Raw genomic sequence first — 22844 nt, forward strand, 5'->3', positions numbered from 1 at the left:
TCTTGGCTATGGCTACATTTATTTTTGAATTTTGACCCACTAAAAAGATTTATCAAATGCTCACATTCTTGCTTTGGGTAATCATTGAGAAACTTAAAAGTGTGAGAATGCAGCTATGGTTGTCAATTAGCTAATGAACTGATGGCTATCAAAAAATGATACATTTGTTTATATTTTATATTCTTAGCAAATCAAAACTCACCACCTAGAACCTCGTACTAATAGAAACCTTTGACAACTCATAACATGGGCTATCCCTACCATTTCCACATGTCATAATGTTGCATTCTCGCTTTGGTTAAACTTTGCACACCTTCAAAAAACAAGAATGCCACAGCCATCGATCAAACAAGATATGACGACTTTTAGAAACTAAAGTTCTTTTATTATAGTCAACATCTACAACCAACCAAAAGATTCCATTCAAAAAACTACTCTAACACATTCCTTTTTTGAAGCCCACAACCTAGTCTAGTCCTACTATGTCTATGTGGCACCTTATTGCTTTCTTGCTTTGGCTAAACTCTGTGCAACTTCAAAATGCAAGAAAGCGAGGATCATCAATCTTAATCTGATTGATGATCCTAAAAGTAACTCACCAAGGGTTAAGAACTTAAGAAAAACAATGAGCGGGCCAACCATAAGGAAAGCTTAGGTTGAAATAGAGTCATGCACTAGGATAAAGCATATATTCAAGAAAATTTTCAAAAAATTGTGCAAAATTATATAATAGGAAGATTTTTAAAGGGTTTTATGACATTATTTAAAAAATCTTCCCATACATATTTTAAAAATGCAAACAATGTCAACCATTTTTTTAGAAACATAGGGCACAAATGGCATTAGGACACTATAATTAAGGATATTTCTAGGGCATAATCATTCAAGAGATGTATATTTTTTCACAACAAATTTTAAGGAATTTTAACATGTCAAAAACTAGGCCAACGAGTGTGATACAAGACAATGTCACATTACAAGAAAGACCTATGTGCAACCATATTGGATTTGACAAGGGTTGGATCTATTGTTTCCTCTCTTATGTGCTAATTTTATATATTTTTATATTTTTCATTCCTTGTTTAACTCAGTTTTATATAAGTCATTTGATGAGAGAAGTTAAGGAGAATAGAAAAATGAAAGTCTTTGATAAGCATTTTGAATGGGTGTAGTCAGATAATCATAAAAGAAATCTAAAGATTTTCTATTTTTTAAGCTCTTCCAAATATGCACAACAAAGTAAAGAAAATAATTAAGAAATAACATGTACAAAAGCTATGTAAGATATCGATTGTTAAGATGTGGTATGCTAAGAATGTTCTACTTCTGTTAATTTACACTTCTCAATAAGAATTGGTTTATGAGTTTAGATGAGTAATGGTTAAATTTGTAAATTTTCTCTTTCATAGGATCTATGCATTGTGAAGAAAGTTTAGATCAATGACAATTTAATTACTGATTATTATCATTATAGTAAATTTAATAAATCTGATAACATTTGAATGCTCTAAAGTTTTTTATTTATTTATTAGATATTTAATATTGCATTAATTTTACAACTCTTAAATTTTGAGGAAACAGATAAGATTTAATTTAATTATTATTTATTTTGAATGAATTTAGAATTATTTTTATCAATATTAATTTATGTTTTAATATTTTGGTTCTAATATTTTTTATATTTTATTATAAATATTTATATTATAAATTATGTTAAATGACCACACAAGATAATCTATTATTACAAGGAAGAACATATAAAGGCACAAATACAACTTTGAAAAAACTATAATTTTAAAGGTTACATTAATCCTTCTTATATGTAATGACTTACAAATTAAGTTAGCTATGAAATCACACTTTAGGATTGAACTATTTATTTTATGTGTTAAACTGAATGACTCATTTTTAATCCTTAGAAGCCCCAAAAACTCTCATCAGAATAAATGGTCAACTTAGCATTCATTTCATTTGGAAACATGAAGATTGTGCAAATAGAAATTTTGAGAATAGAGAATACGAGTAGACCTAAGAAAAATTTGAAGGACGTCTTTCTTGAAATGTAAAGAAGTGAAAATAATTCTTTCACTAGTGCTCCATTATTTAAGGAAGGGAGAAGGAGAAGGGAAGTTGGAGGAGGAGGGGAGAGGGGAAGAGAAGAAGTAGAGAAGATAAGAGAAGGAGAAGAAGTTGAAGCAAGATGAAAATAACAATAAGACATTTAATAACAAAGACCACGGATATGAGGGAAAAATAAAGTGGAAGATGAAGGAGGAAAAGGAGAAGTAGAAGAAGAAATAGGATAGGAGAATAAGAAACCCACCAAAAAGGAGAAGGAGAATAACAAGAAGAATATGGAGAAGAAGAAGGAAAGAAAGAGAAAAATGAGTAGGAGGAGGAGAATGAGAAGAATTTGAATAGATGAAAGGGAATATAAGGTTTGAAGAAGGATAAGAAGCAAAAAAAAAATGCTTGAGGAAAGAAGAAAAAGAGGAGTAGAAAGAAAGAGAAATAGAAAAATGAGAGGGACATATCTAGAATAAAATATTTGGATGGTCTCGGTGTTTAACTTTCTTTGGCCTTCTATGAGTAATTGAAATGTAAAATACTGATATACAAACAAATCTCACCTAAATTAACAAGTGATAAAAAGAGTAGTTACTTTGCAGTATATAAAAAACAAAAATTATAATAAAATTTTACACAACAAAAACACACTACAACATTCAATATATAGTGTATATATAACACTATAGATGTAATTCTTCCAACCCATGAAACTACAACAGTTGATTTATGTTGTTTGTAAGGGATCGGTATTTCCAAACCGAGTAATTTATTTTAAGAGGTTACAAAAAATGAACTGGTTGTCCGCGTCTCTAAGAATGGTGGTATCTGATAGTCTAGAATTCAGCGAAATTATTCATAGCTGACCGACTGATACGACGCATGAAGCATCTTACACCGTGATTTTACAGCACGCCTAATATCAAATCGTATTCAATTTGAACGTCAAAATAGTTATTTTCAGCACACCTAATTCTCCACGACTCTGTTTCTTTAATTTCGTGTGCAGAATATTATATTTCTGCTTTAGATAGGACAGTCTGAAAATTAAAATAAAATCAAAAGACTTCTTAATATCGGGTCTTTGGTTTTGATTGAGTAAGGTTCTATAATTCCGATCAAATTTCTTGTCTCGTCATCAAGATGAAATTTCATGATCCATTATCTTATGATGCATCATCAAAAATAAGATAAATAGATAAGAAAGAATAATTACGGACTCATCGGGACAAACCCAACTCGACCTCTCTAAATTTGAATTTGATACTGATTGAAGGTAGACATTTGAATCATTCATACGGGTGGATAATAATGAATCCAGTTGTATTAAGATAAGAAACCCTTTATGTTAGATTAAATCTCATTTACAAATCCACGATGCGATTATCAAAGGAAGTGGAATGTCAATCTGAAAAAATATAAAGTTTTAGTTCGAATCCTTATCACAAGAACGATGCCTCAAATATTTCAATGCGTAATCAAAAGAGAACGTGATCGTTGATTTATCCACAAGCAATATGGTTATCTGTATTATCTTCCCCGGGACTGAGATTTTCATTAGGTTTAACTTTTTAAATATGGTGCCGACAAACTTTAGCGTCACCAAACATAATGTCATAAATAAAAAAATTCTCGTATTCATACAGCAACTAGTCCAAAATAAACTCTTGTTTTCTTCCACAATCATCAATGCGTATGGTGGCGTTCAACAAATTCGCGGTATAAAAACAGAGTTGTGTCAAACACGTTGTGTGTGCAACTTTTTCCGTAGTCGGCCGACCATTGATAAAGACGAAGATGTAGGTGCAAGGAGAAAATGACAAATATGATTCCATTCATACTATATGAAGCAACCAACCAACGAAACTAGGCCAGTATCCCATGGAAGTCATGTATACTTGAATTATATAGTTTGATTAGTTTTCAAAATTTTAAAGTATGATAAATATATTTTTATTTATTTTTAATTAATTAAGTTGAAAAATTGAAGAAAAAAAAATTGACGTTCACTTACATGTCAGAAAAACAAAATAGAAATAGACTAAATATAATTAAAATCGTGAAAATCATAAAGAAGAAATGGAAGTAAAAATGAGGCAGATCAAGAGTCTTGAATCATTTCCTTGAACAACAGTCCTAGTCTTTAGTCTAGTATTTTCATATCATAAATGTTAAATTTTTGTGTTAAAAAATCAATCAAATTATATTTGATTGTCATTGAAATATATCATTGTATAAAGTATAGTTGTTCTGTTAGTTGATTTTAATATAAAATATTCTTTTGCGATTGGATTTATGAAGATACTAGTAGGGAAAATTACAAGATGTTTCATGCTACTTGTGGAATAAAAGAACTCTTATATATTTTAGTTAGATATGAAAGAAAGATGTCCTTAAATAAAAATCCAAGTCATTAAATTTGACATGTTTGTGATGGTTAAATGTTAGGATATAAATATTTCTAATTTTTAAAAAGTTTTAATATTAACTTCTGAAATAATTCTATTTTATTATATGAGTTTAGAAATTTAATGAGTTTAATTTCTTAAATATTTCAAAAAAGATTCCTCTAAATTTGTACAATTTGTATAGTTGTTTTACTAGTAAAGCATTAACTATCCATGTCAATTGGTAAACCCTATTCAATATTTAGTAATAAGAATTAAGAATCTAAATTAGTTGTCTAGTAAGAGAAAAATATATTGTTTGTAATTTAAATTAAAGCGAAGTTCAAAATAGAAATGCCAAACTCAAAGATAATGTTTTCTTTTCTCATCTTTCCTTTTTGATTTGCATTATGTTTTGTTTTAAATTTGGACATAATTTTAAATATATGTCCTTTCATCTATTAATTGCAACATAATAAATCTCTCTTCGAAATTTTGAAGGTATTGTCTCAAATAGCTCATGTGCATTGTACTTAAGTGTATTTATTGTTTCTCCCTTACTATTTGATTTGTTTAGTGATACTACATTTTTTTCATTCGTATGCTACCTTTCATTTTTGTATGGATCATACATTTTTTTATCAATATACTCATGATTGCTTTGAAATTTCAGTCATGCAATTGTGGAGTATAATCTTCCAATAGATTTACCAAACATGGGGTCAACATCTTGTTTCAATCTTCCTTGAGAACAAAATTCTCTCTCTCTCTCTCTCTCTCTCTCTCTCTCTCTCTCTCTCTCTCTATATATATATATATATATATATATATATATATATATATATATATATATATATATATATATATATATATATATATATATATATATATATATATATATATATATTCAGAGATGATTTATTTTAGCCATTAGATGCTTGTTTTGGTGTGAGAATTTAGAGAGTATTGGAGACTTGATTATGAATTGTTCTTATGTTCATGATGTTTAGATCTCTTCTTTGATCTTTGGGATGCACATTATGTGTTTCCATAAATACTCCATCAACTCTTTTGGTATTAAATATTTCAATCTTTCGACCTTTTATTGCATATCATTATAATATTTATAGATCCTACATCTTGTTTCATTCATTTCAAAATCAATGAATAATAGGGTGTCCTAAGATGACTTTTACTGCTTATGATGGTTTTAGCTAAATATAAAATAACCATTCTTGACAATTTTCACTATGTTGTATCTAATAGATTAATGTATTTAAAATGTCATATTTCTTATAAATAATCCCTTAATTCATGGAATCTTGTTTCTAGTATATCTCTTCATATCAAACCCTTTATAAGAACCATAGATTTTTTTTTGAGAAAGTCCTATTTATTAGATAAAAATAATTTTGGAGGTGGTGCTAAGGTAAACTTTGGGTGATTTTAGTGTGGACAACTTTTGAGAAATGAAAATTGTGGGTTAGTGGTAGTAAAGGCACTCCCTTTAGGAAACTAAACTTATCATATAGTCAAAGCTATTATTTCCTACCATATCCCTAAACTAGAAAAATCAATTAGTTATGCCAATGTGTCCATTGAAGTGGATCTATTCATTAAATCTTTAAGTAGTAACCAATTTTCATATTAGAAACTAAAATATTAGATAGAGAAAATAAGAAAATTATAAACTCTTTCCATGAATGAAAACTTTGTCAAATCTATCAAGAAGGAAATCCTTTAGAGGATTACCTTGCTAATTTCAAGGGTCCAAAGTGATTGTGGATTGAAATAGATATGATAAACCTCTCTTCTAAAAGATTTATTAGAAATGCTTAATTTTTAAAGGATACGTTTGTAGTATTCTTATTGGTAGTTTTAATTTTTGTTTTATATTGATTTAAAAACACATTAGATGGTGTTGCATGATTTTTGAGTATCTTTAGCACACATATTTTGCTATATTTTGGGTTTATTCTTCTGGAATAATTTCATCTTGAATCAAAGAGAGGCTTCCATTGATATTTTGGGATAGTTGTACTAGAATGAGGGTTTATTCCTTTTCATTAATTTCCTCTTTCTTTTAGATGTAATATTAACAAAACATTTAGTAATAATTGGAAGAATAGTATCAATTATAAATTTTAGTTGAAGAGGGAAGTTATTAAGTATATTATTAAAACTAGTATGGGGATTCTTGTGGAAGGGACTAAATTCTTTAGATTGGTAATGATTTGGACAATGCTATGAATATTTTTTTTATAAGATGGGAAATGGACGAATTTGTGCATAGGGAAAAAAGTGGTTATACTTTGAGTTCTACCAAGAAGCTCTTGCTAGTGCTTATGCTCATGCAATCACTAAACATTTATCCTTGGAAATAAGATTTAATATATTTTCAAACTATCATCCATTTATATTTATTATTCATTTCTATCATAAAATGTTTATTTCTACTAGATTTCACCTCCTTTCTTCACTATTAGTTATCATTAGGATCATTAAAAAGATGTCCAATATTACATGAGATTCTTATCGTATTGATTATAGAGTTTTAGAAATCAAAACATCTTTCCTCTAAATTGAAAAATAAAGTTTTTTCCTTGTTTATAGGAAGAAGGAAGAAGAAAATCGAGAATAATTTGATAGTCTTTACTTTGAAAGGAATAACTGGGAGAAAAATGATGGATTAGGGTTGGCTTCCCTCAACAAGGAGGGACATATATATATATATATATATATATATATATATATATATATATATATATATATATATATATATATATATATATATATATATATATATATATATATATATATATATATATATATATATAAAGAAAAGGGTAAAAATTTATTCAAATCAATCCAAACTACAATGCACAGGCCAGAGGCCCACAGTACCACCACATATGTCTACCTTCCAATAAAAGCTTATCAATAATCCTACAATAATCAAAAGGTAATTCTTCCCTACCACTAATATCCCAATTATCCACATTCTCTAAATACCACTTTGCAAAACAATCTGCCACCTTTGTTCCATTCACGAGGGATATGATGAAAGGAGACAGAATCCAAGGAACTACAAAGACTTAAAATTTGTCTTATCAAAGAGGACAATTCCCAAATAGCATTCTCCCAACTCTGGTTATTTAACATATCAACAACAATCTGAGAGTCAAACTCACATATGATCTTTTTCCAGCCTAAAGGGCATCCTCTCTCAATAGTAGTCTTAATAGCCAAGGCCTCCATCAAATTATTTGAGTGTTGACCCTTATAGATAGAGAAAAGAAAAACCACCTCACCCTCATTACTTCTACCTATAGCTTTAATACCAACATGACTAGGATTCCCCCGAGAAGAGCCATCTGTATTAATCTTCAAGATTCTAGCCAAGGGAGGAGTCCATCTTCCAACCCTACATACACATTGCTTACCATAAGAATGCCTTTTTCTAAAAGTATGCCCCCGGTTATTACCATCCAAATTCAAATTCCTCAGAATAGCTTGGTTAGTCGGATCTATACTTTCAGACATATCACATTTTGCAAAAATAGTCTCCTGAAGCCTACCAAGAATCTTCCTCCATAGCTAAGGGCTATCCAATCTGGAATCACAAAGGATTCAGAGATTCCTTTCCAACCAAAGGTTCCAGGGAAAAAGAATCGGTCCAACCTGCAAAAAGGAAGTCTTTGCTGGAGGTCTACCCAAGCCTTCCCAAAAGTTGGTGAGAGAAGTGGCATGGATACAACCATGGTGCCAAGCTTCCCACCATCTATGTCATATTTCCCTCAAAAAAGGCTAGAGAAAAAATAAGTGAGAGATACATTCTTCATTGTGCGTGCATAAGAAGTAGACAGAAGGTCCCTGGAAGCCTCTTTTGTGAATATTCTCCCATGTAAGACACTTCTTTTGAGCTAACAACCATAAGAAAAAATTGCATTTGGGCCAAGAAAAACTATTCCAAACCTTCTTCCACCACTATACTTCCAATGGACCATGTAGGTTCTTGTCAATTGTAGCATAGCCCTAAGCCACCAAGAATTTGCCTTTAGGACTATGACTCCAAGCCAAAACATCTCTCTCCCTGAGAGAGCTACAAAACCTACCCTCTAACACATGAGAAAGAAGAGCATGATCCTCTTCAGAGCCACCAACAGGCCACTCTTGAGAATTCTTCCAGCAAGTCACCTCCACTTGACCCAAAAGCTTGAGAGTTTTAATGTGCTCCACCTTAAACCAGCCAACATTAGTAAAAGCATCACAAAGAGGCTGAAGCTGGGGAAAGTTAGAGATCAAGGGTGGCTAACCATTCCAAGAGTCCTGCCGAAATAGAGCATTTGATCCACTGTTACAAATCCAAAATAGACCTTCCTTAATTAGCTGAGCTCCCTTCTTAAGGGTATTCCAAACACAAGAACCTTTCCCCACCAAAGTGAGCCTTGACACATTTGAAATGTCAACCCCAAGAAAGTACTTATGAGTAAGAATCCTGGCCTAATCCAAATGTTGATTGTTGCACCATCTCTACTATAGCTTAGTAGCCAGTGTCATGAAAACTAGAGCCATAGACCTAAGACCGAGGCCCCCAGCATGCTTTGGCCTGCAAACATACTCCCACTTAACCAGGCTCCACTTTGATGAGAGAAGGGTACCAGACCAAAGAAACTGTCGAGATAGAGCATCAAAATCCTTCACAAAGAAAGAAGGGGGAACTTGCACACAACACCTATAAATAGGGAGAGTTTGCACAATAGTTTGTAGAAGGACCTCTCTCCTAGCAGAAGAAAGCCATATGTAAGTCCAATGATTAAATTTTCTCTAGAACTTATCCAAGATCTCGTGTCAATACACACAATACTAAGATCCCAAAGCCAAGGGGACCCCAAGGTATATTAGGGGGAGAGAGCTAATTTGAAGTCTATGGATCCTAGCAATCCTATTTTGAATAGGCTGTGGGGTATTAAAAAAGTAAATGGAAGATTTACCATCATTTTTGCACTGACCTGAAGCCCTCAAGTAGATATCTAGAGCCCACTTGAAGTTCATAGCTTCACTAACTCTGGCAGAGCCCATCAACATAGTATCATCCACAAACTGAAGGTGAAAATAGAAAGAGAGAGAGTCATCCCAACTCGAACCTTGAATAAGACCCCACTCCACTTGAGACTTAATGAATCTTCCAAAACCTTCTACCATGATAATGAATAAATAAGGAGATAAAGGATTCCCTTGCCGAAGTCCCCAAGAAGCACTAAACAAATCAGATGGTTCCCTGTTTACAAGAATAGAATCGAAAGTGGAGGTCACACAACTAAGAATGTAGTTTACCCACTCAACAAAACAAAATGCCAATAGAATGTTTTGTAAAAATTCCCAGTTCACCCGATCATAAGCTTTAGCCATGTCAAGCTCCATAAACATAGCCCTCTCCTTATAATTAGCCATAGAATGAATAGCTTCCATTGCAACCACAACACCATCCAAAATCTACCTTCCTTCAACAAAACCCCCTTGCTCCGAAGAGAACAAAGAACTAAGAAGAGGCTTAAGTCTCTCAGCAATTAGCTTAGTGATAATCTTATAAACAACATTATAAAGTGTAATAGGTCTAAATTGATTTAGCTAATTAGCCCCCTCCTGTTTAGGTATGAGAACCAAGAAAGTAGAATTCATGGACCTGAGCATCCATTTGTTCCTATGTGATTCTTGAACCACCTCAAGGAGATCAAACTTCACTATTTCCTAGAACTCCTGAAAGAACTCAATCAAAACTCCATCAGGGCCAGGAGCCTTACCTTTCTTCATGTTAAACAACACTTTCTCCAATTCAAGTAGCAAGATAGGACATAATAGAGCCTCATTCATCTCCCCAGAAATAAAGTGAGGAATGCAATCCAAGATCTCCCTCTCCTCTTCCCTATCATCAAGATCCTCCTTAGAAAAGAGATCTAAAAAATAGTTGATTACAGCCCTAGAAATATCAAAATTGGAAGAAAGATGATCCCCTTCAAGCTAGATCAAAGAGGAAAAAGAATTCCCCTATCTTCGAGCCTTGACCAAATTATGGAAGAATGTAGTGTTCATATCCCCCTCCTGAAGCCAGTCAACACGATATTTTTGCTTCCAAAACATCTCCTCCTGAAGCTCCCACTCTTCTATTTCTTTAAGGGCCAACGACTCAGCTTCACTTAGGCCAACGGTCCTCCCTTGATCCCAAATCAACCAAGTAATATTATCTAACCTAGTCTGAGCAGCAATCCTCTAAGCCTGTAGGTTCCCAAAACATTTTTTATTACACTTCTTCAGCATGTACTTAACATGTTGGAGCCTCTTACAAAAAGTATATATTGTCGTCCCATGGGTAGGCACCCCCTCATACCACGAATCCACCATAAGGTCCTACAAAGACTAGTCTCTTAACCACATTAACTAAAACTTAAAAGAAGGGTTTTTGGTGATTTCATAAGGAGTAGTCGAGAGCTTGATGGGCCAATGATCCGAGCCTCTCCAATAAAGAATTTTTGAACTCATGATCAACCTGTTATTCATCTAATAATGGGAAACAAAAAATCTATTGAGTCTTTCTAAGATAGCCTCAACACCACATCTCCTATTATTCCATGTAAAACACCATTATTTGGCTTCACATCAATGAGCTTCAAGGAATCTAACATATCTCTAAGAAGATTTGCAGAAGGGTCCAACCTAGCAATCCCATGACATTTTTCATCTCGACTAGTAATAGAGTTAAAGTCCCCAGCCAAAATCCATGGGAGAAATGAATCTAAGGCTTGGATGTAACTAATATGAGCTCAAAGCTACGACTTACTTGAAATATCAATAGGAGCATAATATTGGAAAGAAGGCATCTTTCTCTAGTGTCCAAACAAGATATAACAAAAGAGATAGAAGATCGACTAGAAATCCACCATAAGGGGAGAACTTTTCTCGAGTTCCAGAAACAAGAAACTCCCCCTGAAATGTCCTGAGCTCCCACCCCTTGCTAGTTGCCCTGGGGCCAAATGTGAGGAGCACAATGAGCTAAGCCCTCCACTGTAAGCTTGGTTTCCTAGATAAAAACCACATTCGGTAACTTAGAATCAACCAATCTACGAACAACATTTTGTTTAGGGATGTTGTTCAACCCCCTAACATTCCATGATAGAACAATCATTTATGGGGATGAGAGAAATGAGAATCAAACCAATGCAAATATAAACATGGCACACACATCTCCATTTTCTAATTCTTCCTATAATGTATAATCTATTAGTGTAGCCCCAAAAATAGAAAAGTGGGTATTTAGCTATTATAGAGAGGCTCACCCCCTATAAACTACGATGTCTCCTTGAACACTTCTATACCAAATTATAAGTATGAAATATTTTTTGTTCTTATTGAAATTTCTCCCAATTCTGCAATCATATCCTTCTAGATGAGTAAGTTGGTGATCTAAAAAATTATTCATATCAAGATAAAGGTAATGAGAATGAAAATTAAGGTAAAATAGAAAAATGAATTCACTTGGATAAAAACAATGGGAAAGATTTGGTTACCTCATCAAAAAAAGTAGTGAACATAGAATTATTGTCCAAGAGTTAAATTTGAATGGCACTAATGATAATATCTATAGCCTAATTAATTTTGAACATAATGTAAGTGAAAATACATTAGAGAATATTCATTCAATGCTAAATATGTTTTTAAAACTCCATCTTGATTGAATTCTTGTTGTAGACATGTACGTTGGGGAGAAAATATAAAAATCATATGAAATTAAAAAAAGGTCTTTATACCAAACTGAGGGTAAATATCCATAAAGTTATCTCTAACAACTAAAGAAGATCACTCTTTTAAATTCCCTACTAGGAAAAAATGTAAGAGAGACTATGTAAAATTTTATCTACGTACTCAAACTCTACTTATGTTATCTTTTGCCATTAAAACCTAAAAGAATACATGACGGAAAGAAGAAAAAGAAATGAAAGACTCAAAAAGAACTTCTCATGTAGAGCATCATCTCAAATGAGAAACTAAATTAATATTATGTGAATTCCTCCATCACACAATGTCTTTATCCCCCATAGAGATCATGTTGCACTTTATTCATTTGATATTTTGACCAAGTCTCGAACAAAATTAAAGTGAAACACGATGCTCACAAATAATTTCTAATAAGAACATTCACTTTTCTAATAACTAAGAGCAAAACATATTCAAATATACTATATATATATATATATATATATATATATATATATATATATATATATATATATATATATATATAAGTATTTAAAATTGATAAATTTTAAATCATCGTAAATGAATTGTACTAATTAGACATACTTTTACCTAGTATGACAAAGATTTTCTAACCTTACATCTTTTTGTATCGACTTTACTACTATAAGAATATATATTATTTATCCATTAGAGAAAAGTTATCAATCCTTTTATCAACATCCTTTCTAACTTATTCATTTAGAATCTTCCCTCAATCACAATATTCAAGTTCAATATAGATATGGTAAGTATGTTGGAAGATTAAAGAAAGATATTACCTATTTCGTATATATATAATTTGTAAAAAGGAATTAATTTGAGCTATAAACATACCACCTTTATTATTTTCCTATAAATCAATTTTCATAACTCAAACAAAATAAATTATATCAATATCTTTCTTCTTTTCTCTAAAAACTATTTTATTTAATGAGACCCAACTACAAGTACTTTGTTAATTTCAAACACAAGATCAAGGTATACTTATTAAATTTTCATAAAATAATTGTTCAATTAGCATTCAATGGCATTTCTCCTCCTAGTATCATTAGCATTGATAATAACTCCTTTTACATTTTTATTATATTAAGTGTAATAGTTGTTATTGTTTTTATATCATTCAATTTCACCTCCATTTTTTCAAAAATGTCTCCACTAAAGTTGATAAACATGGACTACTTCCTATCATCTACCATAGTTTAATTTGTTAACAAATAAAAAATTAATTGAAAATATAATCAATATTAATTCTTCTATTCACAATTTAGACTCATAAGTAGCAGATATTTTCCACAATAAGGAAAATTATGATATTGCTATAAGCATTTAAATATTTAATTCTGAAGTTAAACTAAAAACTTACACAATTAAATCCTAATAGTAATATAAAAAATTAGACTCAACTAAGACATAAATTTTTATTGGTCTTTAGCTTATCATAGTCTATTTTGTGGCTCAATGCAAACAGTTTGAAGAGGAAAGCCCCAGGGAACAGAAAAAATTAAATGAGGAATCATGACTCCAAGAAGATTATTTTTTTTTAAAAAATCATCTTTTCATTACTTAGATCGAGAAGATGACATGGGTTACCAAAATGAGGATGGTGATACTTTGAAGGAATCCTCTAAATCTGAGGAGATGGTTAAAAAATGGTAAAAGAATTAAGAATGTGAATCATTGAAGTGAGGAAATCTATAATACCAGGTATGAAACTAAGGAAAATATCATATAGGGTTCTAAATTAAAGGGCTCTGAGGAAAATGAAGATAAAATGACTCCATATAATGAAACTACAACCATCCTAAGAAAAATTAGAGATGAAAGGGCTAAGAAAAAGGATGAGGGACGAGGAAAAAGAGGAAATCAAAACTAAGAATGATAGAAATCTTGAGCACAATAATATTCATATTAAAGTGGAAAATCAAGGTAATATTTCCCATATGTACATTATAAAAAGTCTATTACTCTCCTGAATTAAGGAACAAAAAATAGAGATAACCAAGAGGGTAGACCTCATGATGATAATACAGACAGGAAGGACACTTTAAAGTAGTTAGATTGGGCATAGCTTGAGAGACAATACCATGGCTATCTTAGAAATGGTCAAAGATATATATACTTATTCCTTCTACATTGATAAATGATTTATTAAAAAAATTAAGATCCTAAACTATAGTGTAAAAGAGATTGCTAAAAAGTGTAAAATCTATAGAACAAAAAAAAGAAGCCCAAGGGTTTCTACTAGCTAGATTAGACTAGAGATGAAATTATGGAGGAAAAAAAAAGGGTAAAATAATTGAGGACAAAAAGACCACCATCAACAAGATTGTTGATTGCACGTTGAAGAATATCCTTCAGACGATTGACTCCAAAGTGCAAGACATCTTGGATGGGATTGAAAGGAATATGGTAGTGTTGAGAACTATCCTTTTACACAATCATAAATGAGTTAAAGCCCATTTTCTTAATTAAAAATATTTCCATTCAATGATTGAGAGACAAGAGATCATTAACTAAGGAAATCATATGGATCCTTCGGCTAGAACTATTGCTGGTCCCAACAAATGCACTAGATCAAATATAAAGAAAAACATATTTGTTGAACCCAAAGAACAATGTAAGTTGGATGAAGCCCTCCAAAGACTTGAAGACCTTAAGAAGGATACTAATTTCCCTCTTAGACAGTTCATTTAACTAGTGTTATTTCTTTAGCTATTATTTTAAACATGTTTGTCTCCTCATCCTCTTTTCTTTGACTTTGAAGTTTAGCTTATGGTTGATGTCTTGCCCCTATTTAGGATTGTTTCTCATTCCTTGAAGTTTTTTTGATGGTTAATTATTCACATAGTTATTTTGTTGGCTTATGGTCTTATTTTAAAATCTATCTACTATGAGATTATAAAGGTTTTGGGATCCCTTCAAAACCTATTTTAACGTTAATAGAGAACTTATAATAGTATATTTCTATAAAAAAATCAATGGAAAGGAAACTCATATGGGACACAACAAGAATGTATACTTGAATAAAAAATAAGAATGCCAAAATGGGGATGATCCAATTTGTCATGGCTAACAAATTAAAACTAGTAATTTCAAATATGAAAAACTGTAGAGGATCATATCCTCACATTAAAAACTAAGGATAGGGTGTCCATTTTAGACTCTTAATTTTTTACCAAGGAATACATTTTACATGATGATTACATGCTCAAATTTATCACTTTCCTTAAAAGACCTTCATACAATTCATAGACTAAAGGAACACATTGGAATATATATTCCATATCTTAAGTATCAAAATGCCTATAGATGAAGCACTTCTCTTAATCCTTGATCACTTTGTCCTTCATTTTACTAATATAGCTCAATATCTTTCTTTGTGGAAAAAGAAATTAAGGAAGCATACATATTAAAATATAAAATCTTCAACAACTAACTATATCTTCCTCATGACATGAATAATTTTGTCTATGTCAAATACCTATAACACGTTCATAGGTTCATTGCAACATGTAAACATAACTTCTTTCTCATCATTATTGAATAATACTATTTATGTCGAATTCTAATACCATACAAAATAATTGGAACCATGCTACCAAATTTTAAACATTGTAATATATTTATTTTTACATAACCAAATTAAAAATATCCAATATTTTAAATTTCTTTTATAATATAGTAATTGATATTAAGAAGCAGCCAAAATGGGGGTTGGCCTATAAAAAGTTTTTTATAAATATAGTTCCTCTTTTGGAGTAATGATATCATCCTTATAAAAAGTTTGTGAGTAATGACACATTCTCCAGATAGAATTCAAGGAGGTTACTAAATCCAACTTAGATTAACAACATAATTAAAATGAGTTAGCATCTATAAGTGTGATTGTACTAAACCCAATAGAGATTTTGGTTATATATAATTATTATAGTTGATTATACTTGTATGGATATTCATTTATCTTGATACAAAGGGATTGGGTGATGTGACTATATGATTAAGGTGTAAATGAAATAGGTAAGAAAGAGAAAGGTAAGGACCACTTTAGGTTATGAGCCTCTCATCATAAATAAAGATGATTATTAAGTGAAGGCATTGGATTAAAAAAAATTAATGTTAAATAATATAGAATATCCTTTGCATACTAAGAAGAAACCCTAGATTATATTTTCCTATCTCTCGAAGATATTAGGTCAAATATGAGGTGATACCAAACAATTTTTTAATACTTTGAATGATGGTGAGTTTAGGTGATTCCATTACAATAGTGTATTTTCAAAAATATAATTGCAACAAAAAATTATGATTTACTCTTACCTAGAACATTATGTTACCTATCTTATTTGATGATTTGATTCTCATCTTGTTTTAATTGATGGATGCCTAACCCAACTTAAGTGCTAGATGTCTATCCTAGATGTACTTTGAAACTCCTAATCCCTTAAGACACAAATGCCTATCTCATATAATTTGATTCCTATCCCACATAAATGAAAGTAATTTAATCTACAAACAAACAAATACTTTGTCATCTAGAAAATATTAATAAAATAAATTGTGATATTTTCATTCATGTTCAAATTATATTCAAAGATGACCCCTTAGAATTAAAACTTTTTAAAGTCAACTTCATTAAACTTATACTAATATTATATTTTCATCATTTAAATCAATAACTAAAAAAACCTATCCATTCAAAATGAAAAGAAAAGTTACCATGAAACTTTAATTTGTCATAACACTTATTAAACATAACACGAACTAAGCACACCTTGAACTTCTAAAGATCCACCCATTAATTTGCCATACATTTAAAGGAGCTTGAATAATCATTAGTGATTATTGCGTAGCCCACAAGAGAAGACGTGGGAGGTTGTATACCTAAATCTTTAGAAAGATATGAATTCCTGATCTCAAGCCACGTTTGCAAGTTGATTTTTCATATTTTTCAAAATGTATAAAACTGTTTTTATTATGACTTTTCCTTCGTATGCTTCCAAACACCTTCAAACTGTTCCTTTTCTTAAAAACTTTTCCATCCTATGCTTTCAAACAGTTTTGTTGAAAGGATAATTCGTGATAATAATAAACATCCTGCACATTCAATGAAGGAATAGATCTCATTGTAGAGTTAAGCAGAACGTAAGCAAGTATTTCACGCTACCACAATAATCCACTGGACCATTCTACTTCATTCCCTTGACAATCTGAACTGGGAGCAGTACTGCATTCTACCCTAAATAGCCCGGTTACGGTTAACTCAGTTTTCTAAATGCTGTCTTTAGAAAAATACTACTAGTCTTACCAAATATAATTATAAAGCAAATATAATTATCAACAGATAAGATCTTACGGGCTGTATTACTAATAAAACATGGAAGAAAGGAAGTATAAGACAACTAAAATTAAGTGGGACGGGACAAAGTTATATCATGTCTATGGCGAAGAGCTCACGGTGAGAAAGTTCTTTGGGAGTATTTTGTTTAACACCGAGGACCATTTTGTGTCTACTTATCCATCCCTTAAGCATCTTGCAAACATCTGCCCTACCTGTTTATGTAGAACAAATTAATATTTAAATTTTACAAAATATTAATATATTTAACAATCCAAGACTAGAGCTTTTTGGAAGGATTTTACTTCTGCCCATTACAGTCAGTCATCTTATGGCAAACCTACTATCCTTTATTCATTTTATATCACAGTATTTCAATGTCTCAAAAAGAAGAGTGAGAATTCTTGCTAGCCCTCTTCAAGTATTAGAGAATTTAGAGGAGAAACTAATTTCTAAGCTCATTGTAGAATCTATCCTGATTGTGTAAAGCAAACGTCAAAGTGCAATTAATGTTGTCTGTTTAGACCTCACAAGCAGATCTCTAGAAAAGTGTTTCCAAATTAAACCGCGGCATAGTCCTGTGAACAGCCTCAAAAGCTTCAAGAAAATCCAATATTTCGCTCCCGTTTAGTCTAAAAGGAACAATGGCATTCGAAGGACCTCCAATGAATATTGATTACATCATAAATATATACTTCAAGCTGGAAATCAGAAATTTCACCCCCATTAGTCTGATTAGATATAAGACGTGCATCTCAAATAGATGAATCATAAAGAGATACATAAACAAATAGAGTTTCGCCTTACCTCAGGCCAGGATAATGACTCCAGAGAGTAGCATATGCTTTAACACGGAAATGTGCACATTCCCATGTATGCATCCTTGTTTGAATCCTCAAAATTTACTGATCCGCTCGCAAAACTAGTCTTTCGAAACTGTGGCTTATTGCTTTCTTTTAGTCATGGATCTTGACAGTGCCAATTATGTGAAGGAAGAACGGCTGAAGCATCGCATGAGTCTGACTCTGATTGAGTAGCTGCCATGCTGCCAGATGCTTTTAAAATAGTCTTTTGTGAAATTTCCTGCAATTTTTCCTGTTCCATAGAGGAAGGCAATTGGATGTAATGCTGATTAAACATTTTATTGTAGATCAAGGAGTTGTGACGTGGGTACGTCGATGAACTGAAAATTGGTGTCCTAGTAAAGTGTCCATTGTCAATACTTCTCTGATCACCAATGGAGAAGAGTGGAAGGTTTGTTGAGTGCTGCTGATAAGATTGTAAAAAACGACCATCACGGCTGAAATTACTGTCAGCCGGTTTCACATCAATCAGTGGATTGTGATGAGGTTGGGTATTTTCGAAAATCTGTGGAGGGTAAGATAAAGATGTGGAAGTGGCACTGAAAGGACGAGGGAAGTCAAAATAAGCTGCGCCGTGTGGTAAAGCACCACAACTTTCCGCTACCGTCGACATTTGGTGTGCGGATGCAAATGGGAAATCCCTCAACGTGGAGCTTGCGTCTGGGGTTTGCGAACTGCTGACGATGATGCCATTTCCCTCATTTCCTTTCACACCGACTTTATTAATATTATTAAATGAAGTTAGGTCGGTGATGTTGAGGGAGGCTCTTTCGGGGAAGTTGAGTTTGGCCTTTGTTCCTCTGAATTTTAAAGCGGCGTCATCATAGGCTTTTGCTGCGCCTTCTGCTGTCTCGAATGTGCCCAGCCATACTCGAGCTGCCTTCTTCGGGTCCCTTATCTCTGCCGCCCATTTACCCCATGGTCTCTGTCTCACTCCTCTATATTTCGCCTTCCTCTCTTGCTGCGCTTCCCATTCCATGGGTTTCGCGGCTGCTTCGACTGAATGGATTCCCTTCTCTTTCATCGTTGGTCTGTCTAACTCTACATCGTTTCTATCCCGATGTTGCATAATCGTACTGTAAGATTCTGCATGCCATGAAATTGCAATTAGTGAGTTTTGCACATCATTTGCACACAAGTTGTCATTCTAGTGATATACATTTACACTTCTGTTGTTTAAATGGTTGAATCTTGTAAGGGAAATGTGGGTAAAATATGTTCGTTTAGCTCTTGTCGCATGTTTTGAATGCTTTGCTTTTCTGACATTAGAAACAAGGGAGATTAGGATTTTCCTCTGTATAAAGAGAAAGTTTCATGGGAAAAGTGAGCGTCTAAAAATTGCAAATAATGACACGGTGCTGTTAGTATTAGCAGATTAGTCTATAAATGTAGATCTATAAACATGGCTAGTCTTCCCAGGCGCCCCACTGAATGTTTGGCTACTATTTACTGCTTTGTTAATTTTCTCAACTCCTAATAAGCTTAGACTGACTGTTGTTCAACGGTTTGTAATTGTCATGGACCAGTCTATTTGAAGATTCACCTTAAATGGTTTTGAATATTTAGTTCGCTATAAACGAAGTATTATGTCATATTCACAAAATTGGAAAGAAAGTTGATCATGTTGTGCTTTGCTGCTCTTATTTGAATTAGTCTTCGAAAATAATATTATTGGTATATTTTCTGTAGTATTCAGAAGATTCTGTTCCTAATTTAAATTTCAGATTGGAACTTATCATTTCAAACAGAGTGAATGAATCATTAAATATGATCTGAAATATTTATTCCAAACAATGGATTTCAAAGACATTTTTGAATACAACTATATCATATTTCTGTTTTTGCTAAATTATTACAAAACCAAGTATCAATTAACTACAAAACCAAATATCAATTATAAGAAAATTCAAGTGGATTTAAGATCACTTTATAAGGGTTAAAAATGTTTATTTATCTCTTGCCGCATGTTTTGAATACTTTGCTTTTCTGACATTAGCAACAAGCAAGATTAGGTTTTTCCTCTTTTGCAAGAGGTTTCATGGGAAATGTGATTGTCTACAGATTTCAAATAAATGGCACGTTGTTGTTTTCTATTGCCTTTGCTTTCGTATTAGTAGACTTAGGCTATAAATTTATATCTCTAGGTGTGGCTGTCTTCCTGGGGCCCCCACTGAATGTTTGTCTACTACTTCTAATAGCCCCCACTGAATTTTTGTCTACTACTTCTAATAGCTTTGTTAATTTTCTCAACTCCTAATAAGCTTAGACTGACAGGTGTTCAATGGTTTGTAATTGTCATGGACCAAACCCATTGCTGATTCACGTATTGGTTTTGAAAATTTAGTTAGGTATAAGCGAAGTATTCTGCTTTACTGGTCTTACTTAAAATTAGTCTTCAAGAATAATATTATTGGCCCGAGTTTTCTATAGCTTATGTACTATTCAAAAGATTGTCTTTGTAATCTAAATTTCACATTGGAACTAACCATTTCAAATAGTGAATGAATTATTGAATATGATCTGGAACGTCTATTAAAATAGGGACAATTGATTTAGATGACAATTTTTTTAAGTATAAATATATCATATTTATGTTTTCTTAAATCAGTGCAAAATAATGTATAGTTTTTGCAAATGAAAATAGATTAAAATTGAACAAGCCTTTTTTTTTTGGCTTTTCTATTTTTCTTATTTCTAATATAAATTTGTAAATTAATATTTTTCTTTACACTAAACAATATACTATCAGAAAAAGGATACTGAATAACTGAAAATAGCTGACACGGAAATACTAAAGACAGTCAGATTTTAAAGGACAATATTTTGAATACATATATAGTTTAATTGTAAATTCTAAAGATTCAATGCATAATATTGCAAATGGAAATAGTCGTTTCATTTGAAACCTCCGGCTCGGATTAGCCAGCAAAAACATGCCAAATGCATATAACAATTGCATCAGAGTTGCGATTTATTTTTTCCCAAATTTGAAATTCATCTCTTAATTTTTTAAAGGTTGGGCAGAATTCGACTTCAATAATTTAAAAGTATGGTCAAACTCGTAAATTTGCTGACGCAGGTAATCTCATTTGATTCCAATTCAATACAGGCCGAAGATTTGCACCAAAGGTAGAACCTGAACACTGTAGCCCAATAAACGATTGTCGTGGAAAATTTTCCTCTTATAATTTACTCTGTAGAGTTGAGTTATGGACTTCTTCAAAAGTATTGGTCTAATAAAAACTCTATGTTTTAAACAAGGGGTTCGGAACTGCTTCACAGCAAAATGATTTTTAATTTATTTTATTTTCTTGAACATCAGAACAACGAAAGACAATAATTATTTGTTTAATCCCTCGCTCTATACGAACCTAACAATGTACTTTGCATTGATCCTTGAAAGGACACTTGATTTATCTATCTTATGTCGCTTAAATTGCTTTACGAGTCGCAAAAACAAATTGATATTTAACGTAAAAACAAAACAAGGTTATGAGTTGAATGAGACAATAATAACCTCGAGAAGCTGCACGAAACAAGGGATCATCGGCAGTTTCTGTCTTCAGCCGTATTTGACTTGTGATTCCCGTCACCTGCCGATCATCTCTCTGTCTCTTGCGTCCATTGACCAATTCAGGCGTCTGCTTTTCCATATCTCCTGCAACTACTCTCGAAAGCGCAGAAATAATAGCGGAACTTTCCTTTGCAGAGCGATCAAAAATCAAAGAAAAATTACTAACATGAAAACACTCCTCTTTCCGATCCAGAATCAGATCTGATCCATCTCTTTGCGTCGCCACTTTTTCCTCTCGCTTTTCACTCTACTAAAAACTAGGGTTTCAGCAGAGCTGCTCGCATCAGCGATTTGTATAAAATAGCCTTCTTTCCCCTGACTGTTGCTTCCGATTCACGCAGCCATGAAACCTCCGCCAAGAAAATGAAACTTAGGGCATTGACGCCATTAGAACAAGAAATATTATACCGTGCGAGACATTTTCAAGCATTTCTGAAATCTGGTCCAAGATCCGGAGTACAGGTCGTAAGTTTGTAGAGAAAATATTCAATAGACCTTACCAACAAAGCACTGGCGAAAGCATTTTGGTCCAAATATCATCAAATATTTTCCATTTTCACCCTAAATTCTTCATCGCCATTCATTTTCTCTATGAAGTGCAAAGTCTTCGCAATCACAATATCTCATTGCCGAATGGGACCTATTTTTGTCCGTCTTCCTAAGATTTCCCTCGATTTGGAGTACATTTAAGCTTTACCTTTAAAATGGTGATGCGTCCACAATGTTATGGTAATAAAAAAGACTTAGGGTTAAACATATGTTAGCCGCGTTAGATAAAGATTTATAATAAAGGCTCCTAAGCTGTCAAATATTTATTTATAAAT

The 22844-nt window shown here is 32.3% G+C and overlaps 1 protein-coding gene across 1 annotated transcript; it reads right to left on the reverse strand.

Annotated features, from left to right (window-relative positions):
• Positions 1–17912: 17912 nt before the first annotated feature.
• Positions 17913–22655, reverse strand: LOC149539117 (uncharacterized). Its single transcript, XM_089800453.1, has 3 exons — positions 21964–22655; positions 18391–19532; positions 17913–18284 (listed from the first exon to the last, which is right to left on the reverse strand). The coding sequence occupies exons 1-2, from the start codon at positions 22097–22099 to the stop codon at positions 18544–18546; spliced, it is 1125 nt and encodes a 374-aa protein (XP_089656579.1). The 5' UTR covers positions 22100–22655; the 3' UTR covers positions 17913–18284; positions 18391–18543.
• Between the last annotated feature and the right edge of the window lie 189 nt (positions 22656–22844).

Source organism: Cupressus sempervirens, chromosome 9 (assembly GCF_028749045.1).
Source record: "Cupressus sempervirens isolate cs-2001-9-10 chromosome 9, ASM2874904v1, whole genome shotgun sequence".
Taxonomy (NCBI): Eukaryota; Viridiplantae; Streptophyta; class Pinopsida; order Cupressales; family Cupressaceae; genus Cupressus; species Cupressus sempervirens.